The following is a 27,118-nucleotide window of genomic DNA, read 5'->3' as shown; positions in this document are numbered from 1 at the left end:
AAGGCAGCTAGTCATCACCACCCACCGCCAACTCTTGGGCTACTCTTTTTCCAACGAATAGTGGGATTGACCATAACATTATAACGCCCCCACGGCTGGGAGGGCGAGCATATTTGGCGCGACTCGGGCGCGAACCCGCGACTCTCAGAGTACGAAGCGCACGCCTTAACGCGCTAGGCCATGCCAGGCCAAGTAGTTGTTTCAAAACAGCGTAGTTAGGGCTTGTAAGAATGGAATTTGAAGGAGTGTGAGTTGGATATAATGGACTGTAGTTGGTTACATGGAAAAACTGGAAGTTTTTGTAAAACTTAAATTATACTGGCATAAATATAAATATATATATACATATATTTAGGTTTAATAAAAGACAGAGAATTATAAAATAAAACTAAAATATAAAGGTTACATTAGTCTGGTGAAATTTGACAAATGTGATACATGAAGTCGTAAAGTGGAAGGAAATTTTGACATTCAGTGTTGTGATGGTTCATGAAGTTTGTGTTAACTGTAATTAATGAGTAGTAAATATTCTCACAGACTGTAAGCTTTCTGAAAATCATGTACTACTGGAATAGAAAATACTAAAGTAGAAAAGAAAAGTATATGTAGTTCATAATTCTTTTAGCCTAATCTAATTACATTATTAATATTTTAACTTTGTAGGAGAATTGTCAGTGTAGAATTTGTTATATTGATACACTCGCATGTATTCATTCCATCAAATGTATAAATGTTTATAACTTTATGAAATAAAATATGGAAAGTTTAAAATTTTTTGAGTCGTTGTATACAGCACATCTATGTTGTAAGTACTTAAAGTAGTGTGAAACAACATACAATTGTGTTTTGATCTATGGGCAGGATACACAACTAAGAACAGAAATTGGGTCACTGAAACTGTTAAGCATATAAAGTAGTCTTTGCCTATATGGAAACAGTTTATTATTTCAATTAAAACTAGTAAAATGTTTCTTTTTTGCTTGTTGTAATAATGTAAATGTACCACTGTTGTTCATCCCACACTTGGAATGTTGACACTCAAATTGTTAAAGAGAACAACAGTGTTGTAAATGTATGTTTGCCATATTTCACTTTGTTTCTTTTCATATAATTCTGGTTAGTTTTGACCATTTAGTTCCATCTTATGTCATATATTTACAACATATGAGATGCATATAATTTTTACATCCATCAATAACATTCATATTATAGTTTATACATCTTGTTTCTATCTTTTTAAGGTTGTTATTAGAGATGATGTGAGTGGATTTTTGACATTTGTTATAATACCTTTCATTAACATTTCAAGCTTTCCTGATGTATGTTCAACAATAAAGTTTACAAAAAAAGTGTAATTTTTATTTTAAACATTTTAAATTAATTTTTTTATAAGTTCATGATCTGATAGTTGTACTTAATGAATCAATCCATAACAGAAGATCTATCAGGAATTATAGAAGGATTGAAACTATCAGTAATTAAAATCATAAATGTTATAAAGGTGTTTCTGTAGTTGCAATGCTGTCATGTTCTAATGTAGTTTTATGTTGGAATTATAAATCCTCAATATGGTGAAAAACCTATTCTCATAAAAAACCTATCTCTGTAGTCATTACATAAAGTTTAAACTACATGAAACTGATGTGAAGTTTTTCTTGGTCCCTTAATGTTCATGTTGTTTCATAATCTTGGTATCTTGGATTATGTCATCATTTTCATATAAAGATACGAGAAAAATGAAACTTTCTAATTTGATATGAAAGAAGAAGAATGTTATTTTTGAATTTATAATTGTTGAAGATTTTGTAACCTTTGTGAAGGATATAACATTTAATTATTAATTTAATAATTAATTTCTCTGTAGTGTAGCTGCAAGTTTTGATAAGAATATAAATGTAAAACTTCTGTGTAATTATGGAAATATTAGATATGAAAGTTGAACCATTTTCTGATGAGAATCCTGATGGTCAGTTGGATATCAAATTGGAGAAAAGTCAAGATATATATATACAGTCATGTGAAAAAGTTAGGTCACCCTATGAAAGCCTGTGTATATTTGTAACATTTTTGGATATGTAGATATTTAATCTCAATTTTAACAATACTGAGAGATTATAGGTACATAACTAAACAATTAAACCTGAAGAAAAGACTTTTCAAGACCTTCTGTAAATGTCATGCTACAAAAATGCATATTAGAACTGAGGAAAAAGTTAGGACACCCCACATTTATACCCACATAAAATGGCTCAACTCACACACACGTGTATCACACCAGGTGCACATGATAAGAAGATCATCACTCAGCATTGTGAATGAGGCTTGTCCTATTTAAACCTCAGACATTTAGTTTGGTGTGCTCCTGACTGTTGAAGTGAGAGTGAGCACCATGGTGAGAGCAAAAGAGCTGTCTGAGACCTTCAGAAAGAAAATTGTAGCAGCTTATGGGTCTGGTAAGGGATTTAAAAAGATCTCAAAAGAGTTTGAAATCAGCCATTCCATTGTCCAGAAAATAGTCAACAAGTGGAGGGCTTTCAAAACAACTGCCAACATGCCTAGATCTGGTCATCCAAGCAAGTTCACCCCAAGAGCAGACTGCAAGATGCTAAAAGAGGTCTCCAAAAACCCTAAAATATCATCATGGGACCTACAGCAGGCTTTGGCTACTGTTGATATGAAAGTGCATACCTCTACAATCAGAAAGAGACTGCACAAGTGTAACTTGCATGGGAGGTGTGCAAGGAGGAAACCTTTGCTCTCTAAGAGAAAGATCAAGGCCAGACTGAAGTTTGCCAGAGAGAATGTAAACAAAGACCAGAACTTCTGGATTAATGTTCTTTGGACAGATGAGTCCAAAATTGAATTATTTGGACACCAGAACAGAAGACATGTTTGGCGTAAACCAAATACAGCATTCCAGGAAAAGAACCTCATACCAACTGTGAAGCATGGAGGTGGAAGTGTCATGGTTTGGGGCTCCTTTGCTGCAGCAGGACCTGGACAGCTCACAATCATAGAATCCACCATGAATTCTACTGTGTATCAGAGGGTGCTTGAGGATCATGTGAGACCATCTTTAAGAAAATTAAAGCTGAAGCAAAACTGGACCCTGCAGCACGACAATGACCCAAAACATACCAGTAACTCCACCAAGGACTGGCTGAATACTAAGAAATGGAGAGTTCTGGAATGGCCAAGTCAAAGCCCACATCTTATTCCCATTGAGATTCTGTGGGATGACTTGAAACGAGCTGTACATGCAAGAAACCCTTCAAACATTTCACAGCTGACAGAATTCTGCATTGAGGAGTGGGGCAAACTTCCTTCAGACCAATGTCAGAGACTGGTAGATGGCTACAAGAAGCATCTCACTGCAGTTATTTCAGCCAAAGAGGGTAACACTAGCTGTTAGGGGTAGGGTGTCTTAACTTTTTCACATGACTGTGTATGTATATATATATATAAAACCTTGATAGTTTTATGACTCGGTTGTTCAGCATAACTCTTTGAACATGGGCTTGGTCAGCTTGGATGACAACATGACCTCTTTGTACTCGTTTAAAGTTTTTATAGATTTCATACTTATGACTTTCAACATTGGGTGTATGTATATCTTCACAAAATTTGGTACTATTTCAGATAACATTATGTCTTTACATCCAAAATATCATGTTTTGTTTATCAATAGCATTTATTTCTATGTTTTTATACTAACGATAGTAGTGTGCTAAATAATTTTATTTAATTAAATAATGCACAAAAGATCATAGACTAATAGCATGCAAGTAGGAGAGCTGACAAATCTGGACTCTTTATTTAGAAAAATACCCAAGTAACTCAAAGCAGGCCCTTCTGGTACTCAGGTGAATGAACATTCTGAGCCCATGTCTTCTATAGAGATAAAGGTGACAGAAGACAGTGACATTGATAACATTACAGCTGCATCTACATTTTCATCTTCTGCCCAATCTTCTCACAACACCTTCAATCTAGTACAACTCATACATTCCTCAAGAAAAGAATATAAAAATTAAAGGTTATGCAAAGAGGTTTTGAAAAAGTATTTAATATTCTGTGACTTTTTTATACTAAAATGTTTTCTGTTAAAAAAGGAAAATATTTTTAAATGTTCATAAAAAAAATGGTTTTCAATTAAGCATTTGTTAAATATAAAGGCTGTTTAAATATCCTTGAATTTAGAATTATTTATAATTGTGTTATATAGTATAGTGCCAGAACTTTATGTGTACAGTTTGTAATTGAATTCTTAATTATTTATAAATTGTGTTACATAGTGTAATGCCAGAACTTTACATGTACAGTTTGTAATTTTGGTTGATTGGTGTAAAACAACATTTTTTTAAGTTATTGCCCCCTGTTAAATACCACATTTCATTGTTTCTTGTAGGAGATATTTCTCTGTTTTGCATTACATAGGCAATGTTCATGCTTCCATCCCACCCCATTTCCTATTACTATTATTATTATGTGTTGCAAATTTCTGGTTCCTAACTCTGATGTTTAATGAGGACCCCCTAATATTTAAAATTTTGATGATGTTTCAAAATAAATATAGTATGATTTTTACCTGTTTTAATTTAGCTCTTTTCTTAAATGTTGTATTATTCAATGTTACATTTTCGTTTTTATTTTGTTCATGATTTTATTTTCTGTTCTAGGGATGTGTGTCAGTGAAATTATGTTGCATTCTCGTGGTTTTTTCAGTAGTTTGTTAAATAAACCTGAATCTAGTGGCACTTTCTAACCTTCTTTTGTATGATCACCCATGAGTGGAGTTAAGCTTGAGACCTTTCACTTGTGAAACAAGTGTTCTGCTAATTGAAGGATTAACCTGCTATATATGTTACTAAAGAACTTGTATGTGATTTAATTGGTGTTACAACATTTGTTCTTTTTTATGTATTGATAATTTGAAAACATAATGGCCTTTTTGTGGTATTTCACTATCACCTGATCTATAATTCTGAATTTTCTTTATGCATTACAGCAGTTGTAACATATTTATTCATAGTCCAACACTTAACCACTTTCCATGTGAGGTATTAGTTATTTTAGAAGCCTTTTTATTTCATATCTAACCATGGAAACCTATAAATTCTTTGTTGGCACTCATTGGATCAGACAATAAATTTAGAAGAGATCTGTTACACAATTCACTGTTAAGTCAAGTAACAGTCATTTTGATTTAAACACAGGTACAATAACTTAGGTAATTTATGTAAATCAACTAATCATTATGTGGCATGTTGTGATAGTTTCTTAAGTAAACCTCAGGAGGTATACTTGGATAGTTGTTTCCTTTTCATACATGTATATCATCCACTGTAGACCTTCTGATATCAAGGACCCAGTTCATTATTAACCATCTTGTTGTGGCAGGTCAAATAGTACAAGTTAGAAATATATATAAAACATTTACTTAAATTATGTAAATTGCTTTATCGTTCTCTGATAGATTGTTTAGGCATTATGAGCTAAGTGAAAGGGACAGTAACAGCTTTTTGTAAAAACTTAAGTATAAAGGATGACTTTATACTTCTGTTTTTCTGTCTTTTATCTGCAGCTTTTTCAAAAATCAGAACTAGAGATAAACAAACCAATCACAATATGTTTTCCACAATCCACCAGGATAGTATAAAGACCTGTAAAATTTTACACACACAGCTAGCCAATATTTCTTCTAAAATTTCTCAGTATGTCAGTTATAACGAACAGAAAGCAAAGTTTTATTCTATCAGTTGATGTATTTCTTTTGTTTTCTGAACACAGTTATCTCATTGTCTCCAACTCAAAATTGATTCTCAACACCTTGACAAACTAAGCTTAATTTTTAAAAGCTCTTACCACAAAGCTAGAAAGCCAAAAGAATTATGATAGTTATTAAACATTATTTGCTTTGTGGGTTGTTACTCTGTGTTCTTAGGTTCATTATTTAGTTAAATAAGAATTTATTTTAGTACTACTATTATTGTATTAAAAAATTATGCTTGAGTTTTATTTACAGTTGAAGCAAAAAAACCAAGAGGACTCAGATACCTCTGCCTTTCACTCTTCACTTACTTACATTTTATCTTTTGTTCTGGCATTAAATACATGTTTGTTTGTTTTTGTTGTTGGGACATTATAGGTCATGATGTTGTATTGGCTCAGGTTCATTTACCCTCAAGTTTTCAAACTCTTTTTGTCAACCTGAAGATGACTTGATATGGTCAAAATGTTGTTCTGTTCTTTATTTAAATAATGTTTTAATATCTATAGTAGCTGTCTTTAGAATACAACAAAATGCTTAATTTTCACATTTTACTTTCTAAGTCAGTGTCCTTATTCCCATGGCCTTGCATTCTGATGTCTGTTTTGCTCTTTTTGCATTTTAATGTGTGCCTGCTGACTCAGCTACTTACATTAATTTTCTAGAGTTATCAGTATTGTTAATTTTCTTCTGTGTTGAAAACTTTCTGATACTAGGTATAGGAAAATATTCTGCTCTTTGGTAGATAGCTACTTGTTTAGTGACCACTTGGGACTGCAACTTCCATTGTGCATGATAGTCCAAATATATTTTCAAAACCTGTTCTTTACTGAAAGTTGATACTTTTCTATGCACCAAGTTTATATTCTAAGACATTATAAAAGAGGACTGTTCAATGAAATATATCATATAGATTTTAATTATGATTACTTGGTAAATAAGTTGTGAAATTTCCATTTTTTTGTATTTCTAGATACAAGACCAGCTGATTACGTAAAAAAAATATCTTTACAAACTGTTTTCAAGTTTGATATGATAAAACAGAAGAAAGAATATAGCTGTGATGGAGGAACAGTGAAAACTGAAGTAATTTATAGATTGAACATTTTACAGTTGCTTTGTTAAAGAAGAAAATATATAGCTGTATATGTGTTTTTTCTGTATGTATTGTTGAGACTAATTGGTAATAATATATTTATAGATTTTCACAATTATTTTAACGTACTGCAGTTTAATGCAAGTTTTATGGTTGAAATAGTTCATATAGCTTGAGTGTTACATTTAGTTATTGTCAGAAACAACAGTTTATTGCAAGGTTGTTTATGTGACTTTTCACAAATTAAATATATTTTTATTTCAACAGTTATCTGTCTATTATATTATTGCATCATAGTATCTTGTAGTATGTGAAATGTTCTTTGTTTAAATTGACAGTTTTCATATTTTTTATCAGACACACTATGAATTTTATTGAATGTAATATTTATAAGCATGTTTTATTTTGGCTGCCCTCTAGTGGCAGAGTGACATGTCTGTGAATTTACACTAGAAACCAGGTTTTGATACTTCTACAAATAGCCCATCATGTAGCTTTGTGCTTAACAACAAACATTATTTTGGTTATATTCACTAAATTAAGTTATCAAATAAGATGAGTTAATTCGACTGTTCAGTGACTTATGTTAGTTAACTGCAAAATATTGAAACTACTTGATTTATTATTTTGTATTATTTTTATGTTGTATCAATTCAAAAACTTACATCACTAAGCTGGTTATTTAATTGTTTCTAACTGTAATCATGATACTTTTTAAAGAAAAACATTATTAACATTATCAGTGATAGCAAAATGTTTTGTTTTTTTTAATTACTGGTTTATTTGATTTACAGAAGGTCATTGTGAGATTATTGTATATCTGAAAAATAACAGCAATAGTGATTGTGTGATAGTATTTAGTGATAAGGAAACAAGGGGATGTAAAAAATTATATAAATAAAATGGAATAGACAGGGAAAAATTAATACATTGTTTTTTTTTCCAGTGTAAATTGTAGATGGTGTGTGCTGATCAGTTAATGGAATTAATTCATTAACCAGTGCTGCAATTAATGTGGATCTTTACTCTATTTAAAATGAAATCTTTATTGATTACCCTTAGACTACTGAAATTGGACAGTTTAAAATGCTTTACTCGTTAATTTGTATTTCATATTGGAAAATTAGGTTTATGTTTATTTTGTAATTTCATTTTATTTCTTACAAATATTATGCTCAAGAACTATTTATCATGTAGAAATAATTTTATAAATGTTACTTCTCTGCACCATTTTAATTTATCACATGTCATGGAATTGTATACATCAATAGCAAGCCTAAAACAAACTCATACCAGTACCTGTGCCTGTTGCACTGGCCTATTATGTAATTAGCATAATGTTATATCTCTCCACCAATAGGAGAGTGATATAACTTACATGGCCATCACTTCTTGTTTAGCACTGCTTTAGTTTAGACATCTTTTTTTTCAGTCTGTACTTCTTGCAGTAGGTTAACTTAAATTTGTTTCCCTTATTTGAAGAATTTTCCACTTTCATTTTAAAGCTTTTTGTTTTACCTGTGATTTGGCACAAAAATATTTCACTTATATTTTGATGACGAGAAACCCACTTAAAATAAAAATGTATCTCAGAAAGGCTGGTATAGGTATTAACACTTTTACTTATAAGGAGAGAACAACGTTTCAACCTTCCAAGGTCATCTTCAGGTTAAGATTGTTTGTTTGGTATCAAGTATGACTTCTGAAGTTAACATTACCCCTTTGGGTATATGCTGCAATATCAGCCACAAGTGCAGGCTACTTGTTGGGGGATTTATTGGCATTTATTCTCAAGAAGATTGAGCATTATCTGAGACATTCTTTGTTTTCTGCTGTTGACCCTTTTCCTCCAGAGATTTTTTATTCTGCTTTGCCTTTTCAAACCTGAGGATTCTTTTGGACCCTTGTCAACTTCTCTGATTTTCTTTTTCAGGTGTGTAATGTTTTTTCTATTGCTTCTATTTCTTATGGTTCAAGTCTTTCCCAAACTTGTTTAGTCTTCCCCTATCCTCTGATGTTAGGACTCATGCTGAGTATTTTGTCTCCCAGCTGGGTAACAGCAGTAGTATGCCTTATCCATTTTGGGGTTTGGATCAGTGTGTGCTTTCTCTTATCATAGGGTGAGCTGTCCATATCTCAACCAACAATTATTGGATTTGGTTTTGTTTATTTGGGGAGCAGATCCTAAATCTTCTTTTCATCTTACAAATACCCAGTATACCTGTTTTCATATTACCTGACTGCTCTTTTATGGTACTCTCTTCTATCCACCTCCTCTTTGAGGCTCTTCACAGGAACCATGGGAGACTTCTGGGGATGTCCTTTCTCTCTCTTTACTGGTGAGAAACCTTACAGCTGTGAAATTTGTATAAAACAGTTTTGGAGAAGGTTTCACTTTAAACAACATCAAAGAACACACACTAGGGAGGATGAATTAAAACAACATGAAAGAAAACACAGTATTACAGTTGTGCAGTTTGTGAAAAACAATTTGTATCAAAGAATGGATTAAAACAGCATCAAAGAACACACACACTAGAGAGAAATCTTACAGTTGTGGAGATTGTAAAAAAACAGTTTTCATCAAGCAGTTACTTAAAAATACATCAGAGAATACACACTAGGAAGAAATCTTGAAGTTGTGCAGTTTGTGGAAAACACTTTAGATCAAAGAATGAATTAAAACAACGTGTAAAAAACACATACTGGGGAGAAACCTAAATCATATTGTGTTGAACTTTGTCTTTAAGTATTAACAAATGTACAAAAGTATTTTTGTTGTAGCTACACAAGTGGAAAGTTTGTGATGCATGCTATAATCAATGATCCTTTTCTATTTGAAAATAAAAATATACTGTAATAGAAATGCAAAGTAATGAGACAAATGAATATTAAGTATTTTACTACTGCATTAACAGAATATTGTTTTAAGACTATTGAAGTTATTTTATACTGATTGTGTTGTTAAGATAGATTTGTGATAATGTTGTCCTGCTTGCATAGATGAAATTCTTTTGGACGGGTTTAGCAAAACACTTGCAACTTTCATTGTAATTATTTCATCTAAACAATAGCAGGATATATTTGATTAATTTTATAGATGTTATAATTTTGTGTGAACTGAACTGAATGCAGTAGTAAATAAACCTGACTTAGAAGCCAAAAATTCTGCAGATCATGACCTGTTAAAAAAAAATCATTCTCAACATTTTGAACCATAGTCAGTCTGACAAGAGTTAGTGGTGGTGTGAATATGATTGGCTTTCTACCCAACAGTTTGTCACCTCAAAATTTAGGATAGGTAATGCAGACAATAAGGACAGAACCATGATTTTCTCAAAGAAGGTAATCATCTTTTTTTTTAGTTTTATCACAAAATTAGTGATCTTTCTGTCATTATTAAAACAAAAATCAATTAATTTTATATGTATTTCAAACATAAATTGTGCATTGTAACATACTTGAGCACAAAATTACATGAACTAAGACATGGCCAGGTGGTTAGAGTGCTTGACTCATAATCCATTGCACCAAACATGCTTGCCTTTAGAGCCATTGGAGCATTATTATGTGATGGTCAATCCAACTGTTTGTTGGTAAAAGACAAAGCAAAGAGTTGTTGGTGGGTGGTGATGACTAGCTGCCTTCTCTTTAGTTATACGTTGCTAAATTAGGAATAGCTAGTGCAGATAGCCCTTGTGTAGCTTTGCATAAAATTGAATTAAATTAGGAAACTTTATGTTCTGCAAAAGTATTAGTGTTTGCTTCTGCTTCATATTTTTGCTTTTCATCATCTTGACAATAACATCAATTTTCAACAGAATAAAGTGCCCAGTCATTAACAAGACTAAAACCCATCATTTTTTTAGCTAATGAAAGTGCTTTTGATAGGCATTTTAAGTCAGTTGCTGCTTGTGAAACATCAACGAAGGCATTGTACACGTCCTCTAAACTGTTGTAACACTATGAAATTGCCCCCAGTGACACTGTGATATGTCTTTGGACTTAGAAAGCTAGAAACTGGTTTTCAATACCTGTGGTGGGCAGAGCACAAATGGTCCATTGTTTAGCTTTTTGCTTAATTACAACAAACTATAAATTCTATATTACCAGCAAGTTGCTGGCAAAGGTTTTACTGTCAAACTTTAAGAAAAAAAATCCATTTATGTTGAAAAAAGGACTTACATTTTCTGTGAAATTAATTACTTTGCTGTATCACTGAATGTTAAATTTAAACTATTGCAATAATTAACATAGAATAAATACAGTTTGACGATTAGTGTGCAAAACTTAAGTGTGTACACCATTCATTGAAACAACCACTTTAGTACAACTATCGTAACCTTGGCTAAAGAAATTATTGATGGATAATGCCAAATCATTACATTTTTTCATTAAAGCTTCTGCTAATTCACTCCCTGTGTAATCACTAACATTCAAAAAACAAACAACTGTTAAAGAACATCAACTGCCCACTATTGGTATCAAAACCTAATCTCTAGAGTTGTAAGTCCCCAGACATAACACTGCTATTAGGGGACTTGATTCATATAGTAAACATAATTTTCTTTACATACCTTGTTTGATGCATAACTAATGTTGCTCCTGTCATTCAGTTTCAAATTGAAAATGGGCAATGTTGTGTTATTGAAATGTTAGCTAACCTTACTGCCAGAAATATAATCAGTCTTACAACAAATAATTTTTGTCAACTTGTGACAGTTGTTTGCAATTTATATCTCTGAATGGCTGGTATGGGTATTAACACTTTTACTGATAAGGAGAGAACAGCATTTTGACCTTCCTAGGTCATCTTCAGGTTAAGAAAGAGAGAGTGTTTGAATGCAACCATTGATGGACACATGTCTTAGGGACTTTGGTATCACTTCAAGTCCCAAAACCATAATTTCTCCTCATTGCCTCTGTTAGTTGAGGAATTTTGGTGGATTTTAATCAAAAGAAGACCAAGAAAAAGTGTAATAATAATAATTAACAGGGTTGGATCAATCACATATGCCCTTTAACTGAGAAAAATATTAATGTAGAAAATATAGTAAAATATTTTATCCTTAGTTATAAGGACGTTTTAGATCATGGTAGTAAGTGAACAGCTTATAACATAGAATTTCAGATTTCATATCAACCAACGTGAACATTTTGTAATATTTGAAGCTTTAAAAGAATGTGCATCATATAAATAAAAATAGTTTAAGTAGCAACAATTCTTAAAATGACTTTATTCATATACATCTATAGTTTTGTACATATATATATATATAGTCACCTTGGAATTCATAATTTGTATCAGTCCTCAGTAAGATACAATTTTTTTTATAATTTTTGCATAACGCTACACAAGAACTATCTGCGCTAGCCCTCCCTAATTTAGCAGAGTAAGACTAGAGGGAAGGCAGCTAGTATTTTAGAAACATGTCAGCATGCGATGCTTATTTTTGTAAGAAAATTAAATACTACTTAATAAATGACGTAGTTAATTCACATGTAAGGATTCTTGACAAATTGGAATTTAAAATAATAACTATCTAATACATGCCAGAGGTCATGATGATAATAGGTTTGTTTGTTTTGTTTTTTTGGGATTTCGTGCTACACATGAGCTATCTGTGCTAGCCGTCCCTAATTTTGCAATGTAAGACTATAGGGAAGGCAGCTAGTCATCATCACCCACTGCCAACTATTGGGCTATTCTTTTACCAACAAATAGTGCGATTGACCATCACAGTATAACACCCCCATGGCTGAAAGGGCGAGCATATTTGGTGCAATGGGGATTCGAACCTGCAATCCTCAGATTATGAGTAGAATGCCTTAACCCACCTGACCATGCCGGGCCTTGGTGATAGCAAGTACAATGATCAAGTCACATTATGTAGATAAGCATGCAGATAGTTCATGCTTTCTGCACCAGAGGGTAGGATAAATCACAAGACGTCACTGTGTTTCAACAAATGATTAGGTTATCAACTTTTGTGGTTATAGATATAGTCACAATCAAAGCTTTAAAATTATATTTAATGTAGTTTATTTTGCAGTTACATTAATTTATCTTGAATAATCCTAAAAAGGACAAGAAAACATTCTAGTGTCCGTCACCAGAGGTCCAGTTGAAGGTGCTACAAGCCGATGAATGAAGTGTTTCTGCAGCTTTGTGGATGTGGGCAACCGGACTGTTTTGGGTTATAAACTTATTTTTTATTTCTGTGATGTTGTACTTTTGACTTCAGTGTTTATTTATATAACCTAAAAATTATTTAATACTTTTCAAGTAAATATTATCATTTGAATGAAACATGTAATACATTTTATTGTCGTTGCATTCAATAATTTATTTATGTTTTAGAAGTTTCATATACTCTTACAAGTAAAAGTAAAAATTATTTTGAAAAGTACTTGTGTAATGTACAAACAATTTATATGTTTGAGAGAGATACCTGTGGTAACAAAAACCAAAATTAAATGTAAGTTAACATTGCAACTAAAGCAGAATTTGAAATTAAACTTTTCTACCTATTTTCTACCTAAAACTATTAAAGATTTATAATAATGAAAAATATGGCAATAACATTAACTATAAAAAAAGAATGTTTATCAGTAAACTTAATGAAATTTTGAGAATACTCTAAACTAAAGAAAAACTGTCAGTACTGAGAATTGAAGATAAAAAACTTAACAGTAATAAAACATCAAGAGTCTGTTTTATTTGTATTAAATTAATTTCCTCTAAAACGACAAAGAGTAAAGTGTCATAATTTGGATTATGTAATTGAATACATTTGTAATTTAATCATACTATTTGTGGAACATTTTGTGCTGTATTATACATGATCATGTCTTATTTTTAGAGATGAAAAGTTGTGTAGGAATAAATAATTTTTAATTTGCAAGCAGTTATTTCAAAACAACCAAGTTAAAGCTTGTAAAGATAGAATTTGAAGGAGTGTGAGTTGGATAGGATGTACTGTAGTGGTTTCATGGGAAAATGGAAATTTTTCTATAACTCTTAAACTATATTGGTATAAATATATATGTATATATTTAAGTTTAATGAAAGTTAAGAGAATGGTTAAACCCATTATGTTTTACAAAATAAAATTAAAATATAAAAGTTACATTAGTCTGGTGAAATGTGACAAATGTGTTATAAAAGTCTTAAAGTGTAATTTGTCTTCATGTAAAAAATTTAAGGTCATATTGACAAATGAATGGTGGTAGAACTTTGATTCCTTATCTTTTGCCAGATGTTATATTCATACTACTGATTGCATCAGAAACTATGGAGTCTTAATATTGATTGCAATTTACTAGGACTTACTGATAGAAGGAAATTTTGACATTCAGTGTTGTGATGGTTCATGAAGTTTGTGTTAACTGTAATTAATGAGTAGTAAATATTCTCACAGACTGCAAACATTATGACAATCATGTACTACTGGAATAGAAAATAATAAAGTAGAAAAGAAAAGTATATGTAGTTTTTAATTATTTTAGCCTAATCTAATTACATTATTAATATTTTAACTTTGTAGGAGACTTGTCAATGAAGAATTTGTTATAAGAATTTGTTTATACACTCACATATATTCATTCCATGAAATGTATAAATGTTTATAACTTTATAGAATAAAACATGGAAAATTTTAAAACTTTTGAGTTGTTGTATACAGCACATCTATGTTGTAAGTACTTAAAGTAGTGTGAAACAACATACAATTGTGTTTTGATCTATGGGCAGGATACACAACTAAGAACAGAAATTGGGTCACTGAAACTGTTAAGCATATAAAGTAGTCTTTGCCTATATGGAAACAGTTTATTATTTCAATTAAAACTAGTAAAATGTTTCTTTTTTGCTAGTTGTAGTAATGTAAATGTACCACTATTGTTCATCCCACACTTGGAATGTTGACACTCAAATTGTTAAAGAGAACAACAGTGTTGTAAATGTATGTTTGCCATATTTCACTTTGTTTCTTTTCATATAATTCTGGTTAGTTTTGACCATTTAGTTGCATCTTATGTTTTATATTTCATCTGATAATATAGCCTCTCTTATTTCTTCTCAAAATGTCCAATAGCATATTGAGGTGCGAGTACTTCACCACTGAGTATTTTGATACTATATTAAAGAATTACAAGGTTTTTTCTTTAACATATAATTACAACAACACTATTCTTTAAATAGACAATGTATCATAGTTATAATGACCCTATCTGTTCAGCATAAATATATTTAGCAACTTATCAACTCTATATGTAAAAATTAATTCATTGTTTAATTTCTTTTCAAAATCACTTGAACATTGAAATAATTTTTACATAAAAAGTTGGTAAATTAGTCTTGGGTTTATACTTTTTTAAAGTTTACAAAATGTAGCTTTGAAATTTTTTAACTATTTTATGTATTAGTTTTACAAATCCAGAAATTTAGACCAATTATTAAGGTATAGTTTAAAAGGGCAGTCTTTTGAAGGATTGTGTTTATGAACATGTGATGATCAACTCACATCCATATCAAACCAAGATATTAAATATAAAACAGTTTTGGTGCATATAATGTTTAAATTCATCATTAAAAGATTTAACTACATTCATATTTTAGTTTACTTACATTGTCTCTCTGTTCAATGTTTTTGTAAGAGACAGTGAGTGGATTTTTGACAGTTTTTATAATGGTTTTTATTTAAATATATCAAGCTTTCCTTGTGTATGTTCACTAATCAAGTTTACAAAAAAATGTATAATTTTGTTTTTAAATGTTTCAAATTTTTTATGAATATTATGATGTGATGGTTGTGAATCTTTCCATAATAGAAAACCTGTCTGGAATTATGGAAATAATGAAACTATTAATAATTCAAATCTTAAATAGTTTAAAGTAGTTCCAGTATTGTAATGTTTTAGTGTAGTTCTATGTGTGAGGTATATCTTCTCAAAGTAAGAAACCTACTCTCTAGTCATTATCGTTATGTTCTTCATTCTTCTCACTTGTCAAGAAGGAGTGGAAAGTAATGGAGCAGGGAGCCAACTGTGGACTGGCTCTTTACAAGCTTAAAATACATGAAACTATTTATAAATGTTGTCTTGGTCTCTAAGTACACATATTGTTTCCAAACTGTGTTAGGTAAAGTGTAAATAAGACAAAGCATATAATTTAATATGAAAGCAATATAATGTGACTTTTGGATTTATAATTGCTGGTTAATTTGTAAAGTGTTATGAAGGATGCAGCATCTAATTATTAATTTGTTTCTCTGTAGTCTGGCTGCAAGTTTGGTTAAGAATATAAAGGTGAATCTTCTGCACAACTGTGGAAGTATTAAAGATGAAGGTTGAACCATTTTATGATGAGAATTGAAGATGAAACTTCCACAACAACTGGTAGTATGTATATATGTATGATACATATATTTAGCATTTAAATATATTATGTTCTTTCCAAACAAAAATAGTATGAATTTTACCTGTTTTAACTTTGTGATGAACCTATATATTTATTCTCATTGATAATTTTCCTTCATTTATTTATTTGTGATTTTATTTTCTGTTCCCGACATGATAAGCAGTGAAATTAGGTTTCGTTGTTCTATATCCATCACATGTGAGTGTGATTGAACATGAGAACTGATGCATAAAGTAAGTGTTCTGTTCAATTTGATGAAGGGTTAATGCAATATATGCTGTTAATAAAGAGGTTATATGTGGTTTTATCAGTGTTACAAGATTTATTCTTTTTTAATGTTTTGGTAATATAAAGACAGAATTGTCTTTGGTTGCTTTTTCATTATGAATTGATGAAAAATTCTGAATGTTTTTGATACAGTACAGTAGTTACAACATATTTAGTCACAGTTCTATACATAACCACTTTTTATAAAAGAAGTTTCTTTTTCTTTATTTGATGCCTTATTCCATATCTGGCTATGGATATCTACATATGCTTTGTTTTCACTCATTAATTAACATATTTGGATCAGACAATGGAGTTAGAAGAAATGTATTATGTACTTCACTGTCGTGTGAAGTAATAATCAACAACAAATAAGAACTATTTGAATCTGATTAAAACACAAGTGCAATAACTTAGATAATTTATATAAATTAACTAAACATTATCTGGCATGTTGTGACAGTTCTTTGAGTGAAAATATGGTTAGCTAGGTTTTGTCTTTATGTTGTTTCCTTTTCTGGCACTTGGAATGACTTCCACCTTCTACACAATTATGGTCCCCCATAGGAAATAGGCTGTCAAGGAGTTAGTTCAATATTTAGTCATGGGCATGTCAAGAAGTACATGTTATAAAATTTTACAAAGCTGTATGCAAAATGTAATTAAATTATTATATTATTTTTTGATAGGTTGCTTAGTCAGAGTATTCTTGATGAGTAAACTGGAATAGACAGAAACTGTTGTAAAAACACAAGTTTAGAGGACGATGTTTTGAAAATCTCCTGTCTTTCATCTGCAGTCTTACCACCAATAAGAACCAGATATAAACTAACCAATGAGAACATGTTCTTCATCAGTATAAAGATCTGTAACATCTTACACACACACACACACACTTACATGAAATGCATTTACTTTATAAAAACAGTTAGCAAATCAAATTTTAATATAATGTTAGTTTTTAATGTTACAAGGTAGTATTTAAATGAATCTTTAATCCCCTAGTTTGAGAATATGACTTGCTCTTCAGGTTTTTCCTCATCTCTAATGTGTTTAACATTGCTCTAAGAAATACAGAATTTAACTATTTCTATTTCTAGTAGTTGCTAGTATGTCTTCTAAAATTTCATAATATATTAGTTATAACCACTAGAAAGCCAATGTTTTAATATATTAATTTATGTATTAAATTGTTTCCTGAACAGAGTTGACTCTTTGTTTCCAACTCAAAATTCTTTCTCAACACTTTGTAATACCTTGAAAAACTAAGCTTAATTTTTAATGTTAGAAAACCAGAAGAATTATGATAGTTATTAAACATTGCTTTATGAGTTGTTGCTTTGTGTTCTTATTACTTAGTTAAATAGGAATTTAGAAGTGCCATTAGTTTAAATAAAAAATTAGGTTTAAGTTTCATTTACAGTCAGGAGCATAAAAACAAGAGGATTCAAAAGAGTACTATACTGAATTGTTTATATGTGTTTTCTTAATTTATTAATATATAAAATAACTAAATTATGAAAATTAGAAAATTGTAACGTTAGGTATGAAAATTCTCCAGGAGATATGCTTGTGAATAGTTTGTCATTTGACATGGTAACCTGAACAACATTTAATTATTTACAATTTGTGTGACAGAATATTCAGTTAGACACTGTTCAAAGGATAATAAATGAATTAAAGGTGTAAGTATGTGTATACTGTTGTGTTTCAAGCTATTTAGGATAAACAACTGTTATATCTAGTTTCAACTTTCCATCATTGTAGAAAGAAAAAAGGACATTTTAGATTAATTTGATACTATATTTTGGTAGTTGGGAGGTCAGATGAAACTTGAACAAATGGATATAGTGGTAGCATACAGATTTTTTAAAGGATAAAATATTGAGATTTACTGAGAAAAATTTTATTTACTTAGAACATTTTATATATTGCAGAAATGAAACTTCACTATAAATAAAATTACTAAAATATGAAAATTAGAAATTTGTCAGGTAAGGTATGAAAATTCTTCAGGAGATGTGCTTAAAAATACTTTCTTTTTATCTAAACTTAAAAATCACTATACTTAGAACAGTCAACACTGATAAAACATGTAAACAGTTATGGAAACTGAAGGCAAATTAGAGTCACAAAATTGGTCACGTTGATAAAGGCCCGAGGCAATAATTCAAAAATAGTTCGAGTAGAAGAAGCCTTTATAGTGTTGCATATCAGACTAATTGAAGGGAAATATGAATTGAAATTTAACACTTAGATTATGAGAACTACTTCCCCCTAGAAAGAATAATTACTTGAACTGAACAAGCTTCATAATAAAAAATTCTTGTAGATCTGGATAGAGCACAGAGCACAAATGACCCATTATACAGCTTTGTGGTTAACAAAAATCAGACATTTTTTGTGGATGTCTATCTCTTCTAAACATGAAGTTCAGTAAAAGAAAAGATAACTTCCAAAATATACTTATCTCACACTTATAGCTATTACTCAACTGCAAGGGTTTCATCCTTTGCTCATCTGACCATTGTTTTGATTTTTTTCTCACATGTTTCAGTCTTTCATACTCCAGTCAGTTGTCTTTGGCAACATATATCTTGTGACACTTTGTACCTATGTCAGTGTGCTCTCTATTTTGTTAGTGTATTAAGCACCTCATTCAGATAATGTTATCACCTTTTTTCAACCAACTATTGATAAAAGGTTTTGGTTGTGAATGAATGCTACACAGAAAATTCAAACCATTCTGTTGAGAGTAGGGCAGTGGTGTTCTTCTTGTGTAACTTTGATGTGACTTCCCGATACTTATGACACACTCACTGGAGTTGAGCCGTTGTTTTCCTGATTGATGTGGCTTTCTGATCCTATTTATACAACCGTGGGAGTTGAGTAGTCATCTTATGAGATGATGATGTTTCCTGATAGACTTTACATACACACTGAAGTTGGGTTGTCACAATTGCAGTTCAACCCTGTGATTGAGGGACCTCATCCTACCTTTGTATGGAAATGGGTTCCCAGCATAGAGATTTTGAATTAGTGAACCAATCAACATAAGTCCTCCAACAAATACAGGTTGTTTCTCTTTTTTCCCTTGGTTCTTGCTATGTCTGTGTCGATAGTCACAGCAGTTGTACATTAGATTGTTCCAAGTTATTGCCTTTGGATGGTTTGCTCATGCCATGGTTGCAGGAGTTGATTTCATGTGATAGGCAACCTTTTAATACCTGATGTCTGTTCCTAGATTGAGAAAACAGTGAGAATCTCTGTGGCATACGTAGAAATTGGTGTAGGTCTTAATCCTGAATTTTGGATTTGAGGTGAAGATGATATGATCCTCATCCTACCTCCCACACACATATTCTGATACTCCATAAGAAGGTTTTGGAGGTAGTTGACTTAGTGAGTACCGTCTGCCATGCCCAAGTCACTCTACGCTGAACAGTTTCCACTCTTGTGTATTACACATGGGCAAAGAGTATACTTGGCTTGAAAGTGGTGAGGTTCCCCTCTTCTGATTTTTCAAATCTATATCTCTCTTGATAATGGGTATCCTTCAGACACCTTTAGGAATACTCACACCAGCCCCTCCATCTTCTTAATGTTGCTGTCAGTGGCAGAGGAAGTTAAGTGTATTTTAAAAGTTAACACTTTTCAAAATTAAAAAAGGAATTTCCATAATACCTACCTCCTCTCATACTCTCGTGTCTTTCCTCTTCACTAAGATTTGGTGTTAGAAACTGGGATTGTGTGAGTCATAAAAAATGATTATCTGAATTAGATACACACATATATAGTACCAGGATAGAAGGATGGGCAAAGGAAGAGACCCTAGCAGTTGAGTAATAGCTATGTGTGAAAGGATGTAAGTATTATTGGAAATAGATTTTCAGTTTTAAGAAAATGTTAACATAAAGGCATAATCTGTTCTTTTTAATTACATCTGATCTGGAAGTCTTAATTTTATTAAATTCATGGCTCATCAATGTCTCTTATTGAACCTAAGGTGAATACAATAACAGGCTTATCTCCTGCAGTTGTTGAAATCCAAAGTGGCTGATTTATGTTTTCTCTTGCTTCATTAAATTGATAATAGCACGACATAGCAAATGTTTTTGCAGTTAAAAGTAGAATCTACAGAGTTTATATCAAAATTGTGATCAGTTCAGTTTGGCATCAGAAATAGCATATGTAGATTTTAAGACTTGGTTCATGCTAGTTTGATAACATTTCTTGTATGCAGAAGAAAGTGATTTACATTACTGCAGTTAAGAACTTAAAAAGTACAAAAGAAATGGTTATTTGAAGTGCTTCAATACATAATAATCAGAGAATTACTGTTATAACACTAATAACTGTTCACTGTCCAATATATCTCACCAACTCTGTCAAAATCACTCGCATTACTGCAAAATTTATTTCTTACAACAATTTTAGAAATTTGGTTTTATTACAAATACTTTAATAAGAAACTCAGTTTTTCCTGGAATTCAGCATAGGTTTTAAAAGTGATAAACCTTTTCAGTAGGTACTTTTATAGTTATCAGTATTGAAGTCATATCCTGTTGATAAAGAATCTCAATAGTTGCCATATCCCAAATTTTTGTTATTTTACATTATTTCTTTAAGATATGTATATGAGGATCGCCTTACCCTTTTTGTTTCTTTGTGTGTGCCTGTTCAATTGGCTTCTTATGTAAACTTTGTAGAGTTATCAGTTTGTATGGATGTTTTTCTCTTCAAAAGTACACATACTCTTTATGTAATTACTGTTTTTTTTCCTTGTTAAGATAATTGTTCCATTCTGCCATTGTTCCTTTTAGCCTTTGTATCCAGGCACAATCAGAAAAATTAGATTTATCTTTGAAAAGCATTGCAATATCCACAGATTGCCCTCTTCCTCCATGGCTAATAACTATCCCCAACTATGACCTATCTTTGAGTCATCTGAGGAAGACAGATACACCTGATTTGAAATATCTCTCGTTATTTTGCTGAACATCTTTCAAATGATCCATCCATTCCTGTATATACAGATGGTTCAAAATCAGGTGACTGTAGGCTCTGTCATGGTTTGTTACAGTTCAGTTGTAGCACACAGAATCCCCTCTACAGTTTCTGTGTTCACTGCTGAATTGCATGCCATTTCTCTTGCCATGAATCATATTGAAACTATGCAATATACGAATTGTATGATCTATACTGATTCTTTCAGGTGTTTATTGGCCCCGACATTATTCCATGTTAGTTACCACCCTATTCTTATCAATATCCAAAACAAACTGGCCCATCTTCCTCTGTCCAGTTTTTTTGGATACCAGGTCACATTGGTATTCGTGGAATGAGCTAGCTGACAGAACAGCAAAGTCCATCTGCTCTGACTCTATCACTATACCTGTTCCATAAATGGACTACACCAGTTGGCAGTCGACCTGGATTGAGCAATGAAATAATAAGCTTTTTCAAATCAACCCTTCTTTGGCTCTTTGGCCATCTTGTTTCTTTAAAGATCGAAGGGAGGAGGTTGTTTTGGCTAGGCTATGCATTGGTCACAGTTTTTTAACTCACCACTTCCTTTTACCTGGTACTGCTGCACCAATGTGTTGTGGTCTGTGTGGCACTCATCTCATACTTGTACATATTTTATTATCATGCTGTTGTTACAACCAAGAATGACAATGCCATTTTAAACATATTTTTAAGGTTGGTTTGCCCTTGACATTAGCCAGTGTCACAGGTGATACTGCTCACCTCACTCATGTTTTTACATTTTAAGAGCCATTGGTCTTTTTAACTTAATTTAAGGTTTTTATTGGACTATATACTGTTTTAGCATGATTTTTTTTGCACATTTTAATTTTTATTTTGGCCTGAACTCAGGACTGGAAAGGCCACCTTCATGTGACTGACAGCATGTTTGAACTTAATGCTTCAGTCTTCCTGGCGGGTCTTAATTTTACATATTTTACCTTAATTTCCATATACCATTATAGTATACCACATCTTCTTGGACACAGATAGCCAAGTAGCTTTGTGCCAATAAACATGAAATACATACTACCTTTTCTGTGATTCCTCCTGTGTGTTACTTATTCCAGTGAATACATAAAAATGTATCAATGCTGAGACATACCTTTTCTGGTACTCCCTGTTTTTAATCATTTACTTCCTTTTGTTTCTGATCATCATTATCATTTGGACATTATGCCATTATAACTTTGCATCCTCTATATTGTAAGGTCTCTCAAGCAAGGTAATCAGTTGTTATTCTCTCTTCCCTCATTACATTAAAAAAAAAAGCTGACAGAATCAAATCTGGCTATTCGTGGTCACCCGTTCTTCTGTCTTTTTGTGATGACACAGTTCCAAATGTTTGTGCCAGATGGTAGTGATTCATGCACACTTAGGTGTTTTAATGTGGTATATGGTTTAGCTCTGATTCCTATTGTGAAGTACAAAAACACCCTCACTTCTTCTGTTCCAGACTCGTAACGTATGTTGCTCCACTAGGTGAATCCCTGTCTCATGGAAACCAAATTTCATAAGCTTTGTTCCCATTTCAGAAGTATGCTCAACTTTGTAGTTGATTAACAGTGATTCTTTCCATCATTATCAGTGTTGGATCCAGCTGTTAGTGGTGTAAAAGGATATGTATCTGGAGAAAAAATGTTACTTAGTTTGAAATTCAAGTTTAATGATGAATATCACAATGATGGAAACAATAACAAATATTTGGCATACATGAGATGGAAACAAAAATTAAATTACTCAATATTTTGGAACATCTTCCATCTTCAGCAAGGTATGTTAAAGTAAAATATTAGATGCAAATATTTGTAAGTATCTAAAGTCCTAACATTTTAGGAGAGGTATTTAAATAGTTTTACTGTTTGCAGCATTAGGTTTATTAATTATATTATTACAGAAGTGTATAAAAGTGTTATGACAAGATATATAATATTTCATTATTCTTTCTATTTTGTATGACTAATTCTTCTATGCCATTAGAGAATGTAAATTTCAACATTATGCTTCACTGATCCATTTTGACTACTGAATGAGCCAGGGTGAGAATACTTATCATTCTTTAGAATTCCCATATACTTGTAGCAAGGGCATGTCATAAGGGTTCTGGCTGAATGAACATACAGATCAAACTTAGGGTTTGAAATAAATGCCATGTCACTCAATGCATTGTCTTAGATTTGTAGAAGGATCTAGCATATGGTTGTAGTATATGGTCGAAGAAATCAATTTAATTACACTCCACAAATATACGTTGATAAAAACAGTGTTTAACACTAAATATTTAGCTTTGTTGTCATGCAATGGTCTGAAAAGCATAGAAATTGTCAGTAGAGTTTATAATTTGCATTAAAAAATGTTCGTTATTCTGATTGGACTATTCAAAAAATAGCTGCAGGACTTGAGGTGTTTCTCAAACAATGTGAAGTACATCCTAGATCATGAGATCAAGACAGTGAAATTTGAAAATAGGAAAGGAAGAGGCAGAACACCTAAACTTAATGATGTGAAATATATTTGTTTATTCTTGCTTTTGAGAGAGAAGGAAGAGTGCCACTGATCTCAATCATGAGATAAATGAATGACAGAAAAGTGTTCCTATTTACAATAACTATAGTACTCAACAAGAATGGAATATTTGGTCATTTAGCAATTAAAAAATCTTTACTTTGATCTCCAAATATTGTAATGTGACTGAAATTTTCCAAAAAGCACAAAACTAGACTGTTGATGATTGTGAAAGGGTATTATGGATAATGGAGTCCAATTTTGAAATATTTGGTTCAAAACGTAGGTTTAGTTGCACATCTTACTTCAATATGTATTACCTATGACATAGCATGCAGGAGGTAGTTTTGCATTTTGGGGGTATTTTCTGTTGTAACAACAGGAGATATTTACATAGTAGATGCAAAAATAGACCAGCACAAGTACAATGTGATATACCCATTGGTTTATATGTTATTGATAAAGGATTTTACTACCAAGAAGATAATGACCCAAAACATTCAACCAATCTGTGAAGAAATTAGTTAACTAAGAAAGAAGATACAGGGGTTATTCAAATGATGCAATGCTCACACAGAGCAGATCTGGGATTAGATAGATCAAATACTTAACAAATCAAAAGAAACTTTGTGAGAATGTATTAGAGACATTTGGAGTAAAGACTAGGTGTAATGAAAATGCTAGCTGTAATTTTTATTAACCTTTTGAATATGTTGTTTGATTTTAGAACATATTTGTTCAAGAGAAAGCAGAACATTCAGGTGATTTGTTAGAAGATGAAGTTATTTCAAAGTTCAGTGACAGTAAAGATAATGATCTGAATAATTCAAATGATATGGATGAGAAACCAAAAACTGAATTTCAAGAAAAAATTGAACCCATGCTAGAAAATACATCTGATAAGTACAAACATCTAAAACCATTAAATACATTGAAAATGGCTTTTAAGAATTAACTTTTTAGTATTTTATCAAAGTTTTTGATCACTGTCTTTATCTGTCTTTTATTTTTTCTCTACTTGGGAATTTGTGTTTGAAGGGCTTTGAAATGATAAAAACAACAATTTAAAAAATAATAAATTTTATTTACCCTCAAAACAAATAGGGAAAGCATTACTATGAGAAAGTTACTAACTGACCAATGTTTATTCTTCTGGTTTCTTTGTGAAACAATGAATTGAATGAAAAAAATTCATATACATACAGAGAAATATGTTTCTTATAATGTTTAACAAAGTTACTGAAATGTACAATGCACTTTCTATCTTGTAGATCACTTAGCTAGATCGCAAATGCTATTTATTATTATGACTTGCATTGTGACATGGACCAAATGAATCATGACTTGACATGAAATTAGCAGAAAACAACTTGTGACTAGGACATTCAAAAAATCATTTGTTACCAACTCTGTATGCTAATAATTAGAAACTTTGATAACAAACCAGGTCAAGTTAGAAACTATTTCTTAATGGACAAGCATTGGTGGTTGTAACATTGTCTACCATATTTCTACAGGTGATTTGATTTTATATACTAAAAATCTATGTTAAGTGTGGAATATTACCTACAGTTTTTCAGTGCTATTCTGATTCATACAGACAAGGTTCTATTAAGTGTAAAAGCGACATAATAATTAGTTTTTAGACTTAAAGTTTTTTATTTTAGATAAGAAGACCAGTGAAAACATCTGTAGTTTGAGTCACTGTCCTGATTATCATGGTGCAAAACAAGATCATGTTACAGAAATGATAAAATCTCCAAAACCAAACAGTGAAATATGTGGAGAAACAACTTTAAATGGAAATGAACTAAATACATTTAATATACCTCAGTGCAATGGTAAAACATATAGTGTAATTAGTGGAGAAGAATTTTCAACATTGGGTAACCTAACACAACAAAGGCAGTTACAATCTGGAGAAAACCATATAATTGTGAAGTTTATGGAAGAAGCTTTGAGAGAAATAGTCCCTTAGAGCAACATGAAAAAAATAAAACTGGAGAAACTTTACAACTGTGAAGTTTTTGGAAAACGATTTCCATTAAAGGGTAACTTAAAAAGTCATGAAAAAGCAAGCAGTGAGGAAAAACCATACAGTTGTATACTTTGTGAAAAATTATTTGGAGTAAGTGGAAACTTCAATACACATTTAAGAACACATATTGGCAAGAAATCCTATAGTTGTTCAGTATGTAGAAACCACTTTAGTACAAAAAATAGCTTAAAATCACATCACATAATACAGATTGAACAGAAACTGCATTGTTGTATAGTTTGTAAAAAGGAATTTAGAACACAAGGTCAATTAAAAAGACATCAAAGAACACACACTGGGGAGAAACCTTACAGTTGTGGAGTTTGTAGGAAACAGTTTTCATCGAGCAGTTCCTTAAAAATACATCACAGAATACATACTGGGGAGAAACCATACAGCTGTGAATTTTGTGAAAAGCGTTTTGTAGAATGTAATGCCTTAAAAATACATCAAATAATACACACTGGGGAGAAACTGTACAGTTGTGAAATTTGTGAAAAACAGTTTGGGAGAAGGTTTTACTTAAAAGAATACACAATGGAGAGAAACCTTACAGTTGTGCAGTTTGTAGGAAACAGTTTTCATCAAACAGTTACTTAAAAAATACATCAAAGAATACACACTGGGGAGAAACCATATATCTGTGCTGATTGTGGAAATTACTTTGTATCAAAGCATGGATTAAAACAGCATGAAAGAAAACACACTGGAAAAAAATCTTATAGTTGTGCTAATTGTGGAAAACTCTTTGTTTCAAAGCATGGATTAAAACAACATGAAAGAAAAACCATGGGGAGAAACCTTATAGTTTTGCTGATTGTGTAAAACTCTTTGGATCATATAGTGAATTAAAAGGACATCAAAGAACACACACTGGTGAGAAACCATTCAGTTGTACAGAGTGTGGAAAAAAATGTGTATGGAACTTTAAGTTAAAACTACATGAGAGAATACACAGTGGAGAGCATATAGCCTCCATACCTCAGTAGTTAA

General features: G+C 31.5%; 1 protein-coding gene across 7 annotated transcripts; it reads left to right on the top strand.

The window, feature by feature from the left end:
* On the top strand, nucleotides 1–26,914 carry LOC143235319 (uncharacterized). Of its 7 annotated transcripts, none has more exons than XM_076473345.1 (6): nucleotides 1–247; nucleotides 3,821–4,060; nucleotides 6,744–6,856; nucleotides 12,953–13,063; nucleotides 16,145–16,268; nucleotides 25,755–26,914. In XM_076473345.1, exon 6 carries the CDS (start codon nucleotides 26,072–26,074, stop codon nucleotides 26,723–26,725), a length of 654 nt encoding a protein of 217 aa, XP_076329460.1. In that variant the 5' UTR covers nucleotides 1–247; nucleotides 3,821–4,060; nucleotides 6,744–6,856; nucleotides 12,953–13,063; nucleotides 16,145–16,268; nucleotides 25,755–26,071; the 3' UTR covers nucleotides 26,726–26,914. The 7 variants fall into 7 exon arrangements, with proteins under 7 accessions (XP_076329460.1, XP_076329465.1, XP_076329461.1 ...); XM_076473350.1 differs by having other exon boundaries at nucleotides 25,755–26,072; XM_076473346.1 differs by lacking the exon at nucleotides 3,821–4,060.
* Nucleotides 26,915–27,118: the final 204 nt, after the last annotated feature.

This window comes from Tachypleus tridentatus, chromosome 12 (genome assembly GCF_004210375.1).
Source record: "Tachypleus tridentatus isolate NWPU-2018 chromosome 12, ASM421037v1, whole genome shotgun sequence".
In the NCBI taxonomy this organism is placed as follows: Eukaryota; Metazoa; Arthropoda; class Merostomata; order Xiphosura; family Limulidae; genus Tachypleus; species Tachypleus tridentatus.
The sequence above is the reverse complement of the archived record's forward strand: the minus strand, read 5'-3'. Positions and strand labels throughout refer to the sequence as shown.